Here is a 1,861-nt window from a genome sequence, read left to right on the forward strand (position 1 = left end):
CATCCTGCTCCAATGAATCTGGTTGCAAGGGGAACGATGCAAATAATTCCTCGCTATTGCATCTCCCCCTTTTCATTTTACTGTCAAGCTGTGATTTTTAAAAAAATTCCAAAGATTGCTGTCAATTTCCCACTGGTTTATTTGATGTCTGCAATCTCTGGTGCCCTGTGCTGTGGACCCTTGTCCTGTCGCCTGTGGGGAAGGATCCCAATTAATAATTGTAATTAAATCAAACCTAGAGGGCGGTAAATGAAATGATGAGCTCCAAATATTTATCGGCAGGGCAAGGGTTACTCCACCCTGGGCTGCATTGTACCTCCTGTTTATGCAGGTTTTGGCATTGGGAACTATTTTTTTTTTTGGGGGGGGGGTGGTGGGGGGGTTATGTCTATCATTTAACTAGGATTTTCATTCCATGCTCATTCAGATACAGAATAATGTGCATCTGCAGGGAGATTTGCAACGGCTCCTATTGCCTTTCCCAGGTCAGGGGGTTTCCAGGAGTTTCTCGTGTGTCTCTGTTGCTGTCATCAGGTATTTCTTTTGGCGATCTTGCACCCTCCACTGCCCCCCCCCCCCGATGCCACCCTGGTGACCATTCGGTGGCCTGTTCCACCACAGAGGCATCACATCCTGGTTCAGTCCAGGTCTCTTTGACAGACGCTCACTCTCCAGCAGGGTAGTGATCAAGAGTTGGGGAAGTCTGCCAGGCAGGGGACGGGTGGAGGAGAGAGGGATACCCTCAGACAATCCATGAAGATATAGGATAATAATGTACCGGACACCCCTTTGAGGCAGATTGTACTGAACCTGTCATTTAATGTCATGTACCTGTATCTCTATCAATTGTCTTCAGATGATGAAACCCATTGGAACTAAGTTAGGGTTTGCCCCTCTGGCTCAGTAGGTAAATGTACCTCCCAGGGTGGGGCTCAACCCCGCAGAGCAGAAGGTGCCAGATTTGACACCAAGTCTGAGCTAAGTTAGTTGAGATTGACATTGGGGGAACTGAATTGGCCTCAGTGGCCCTGGGTACGAGAGAGAGAGAGAGATCATCAGCCAAGCTTCCTGCTCCTGATGACCACCCACTAACCCTCCCCCACTCCTTCTCCCCGCCCCCTTTCTGGAACATGTACGTGCGGCTTGTGAATTTTAGGCGATGAAACAGAATTGGGTGATGCCTCCCATGGTTGTACAGCCTGCTGACACTCACTGTCTCGGGTCACACATGAAGCATGGCTGACGTGGGTGAGCTTCTGGAGGGTGTCTGGCTCTCTCGGGACTGGAACAAATCCTTCAGTTGTGAAGAATAATGGGACAGTGGGCTTGGTGTCTGATTTATTTCTTATTTTTTCCACCCTCTAGATCCTGAGGCCCTTGAGTGAAGAAATCTGTGAAAATGGTGATCATTGAACATATTGAGGAGACCAGAATCGTTCAACTTGCAGAGGTAGAGGATGAGGACAAGGAGGAGAGGATACTGGCCATGCTAGGGATCAGTGGCACGGTCCTCAACCTTCTCGTCATTATATTTGTCTACATTTACACAACATTGTAACAGGCAGAGACTGGGAGCAACAGCGAGAAGGGGAGTGCAGGAGGGAGCTGAACTAGCAGCACTGAAAACCTCAGCTCCCCCGTCGAACCTGCGTGGCAACCAACGACCCAACAGATACTAGATTTCAGAAATGGCGGGACGGAAACCTGAGGCCGTTTTGAGGTTGAACGACGTTGAAGTTGCTGCTGCCGTGAATGTGGGATCACGTTTTACCACAGCTCTCGGAGGTCAGAAGGGCCTGTATTCTGGGTTTCAAAGGTCTCGTTGGAAAGAGGGAATCGACTGGCCACGTTTCGCCATGGG

General features: G+C 49.5%; 1 protein-coding gene across 1 annotated transcript; it reads left to right on the forward strand.

The window, feature by feature from the left end:
- The first annotated feature begins 1,399 nt into the window (after positions 1–1,399).
- Positions 1,400–1,558, forward strand: LOC137353154 (protein TUNAR-like). Its single transcript, XM_068019201.1, has one exon. It carries the CDS (start codon positions 1,400–1,402, stop codon positions 1,556–1,558), a length of 159 nt encoding a protein of 52 aa, XP_067875302.1.
- The last annotated feature ends 303 nt before the right edge of the window (positions 1,559–1,861 follow it).

Source organism: Heterodontus francisci, chromosome 40, assembly GCF_036365525.1.
Source record: "Heterodontus francisci isolate sHetFra1 chromosome 40, sHetFra1.hap1, whole genome shotgun sequence".
Classification (NCBI taxonomy): Eukaryota; Metazoa; Chordata; class Chondrichthyes; order Heterodontiformes; family Heterodontidae; genus Heterodontus; species Heterodontus francisci.

What these genes read in the sequence shown, in the direction of transcription:
- LOC137353154 (XM_068019201.1), top strand. Translation starts at nt 1,400, where the DNA reads ATGGTGATCATTGAACATATTGAGGAGACCAGAATCGTTCAACTTGCA.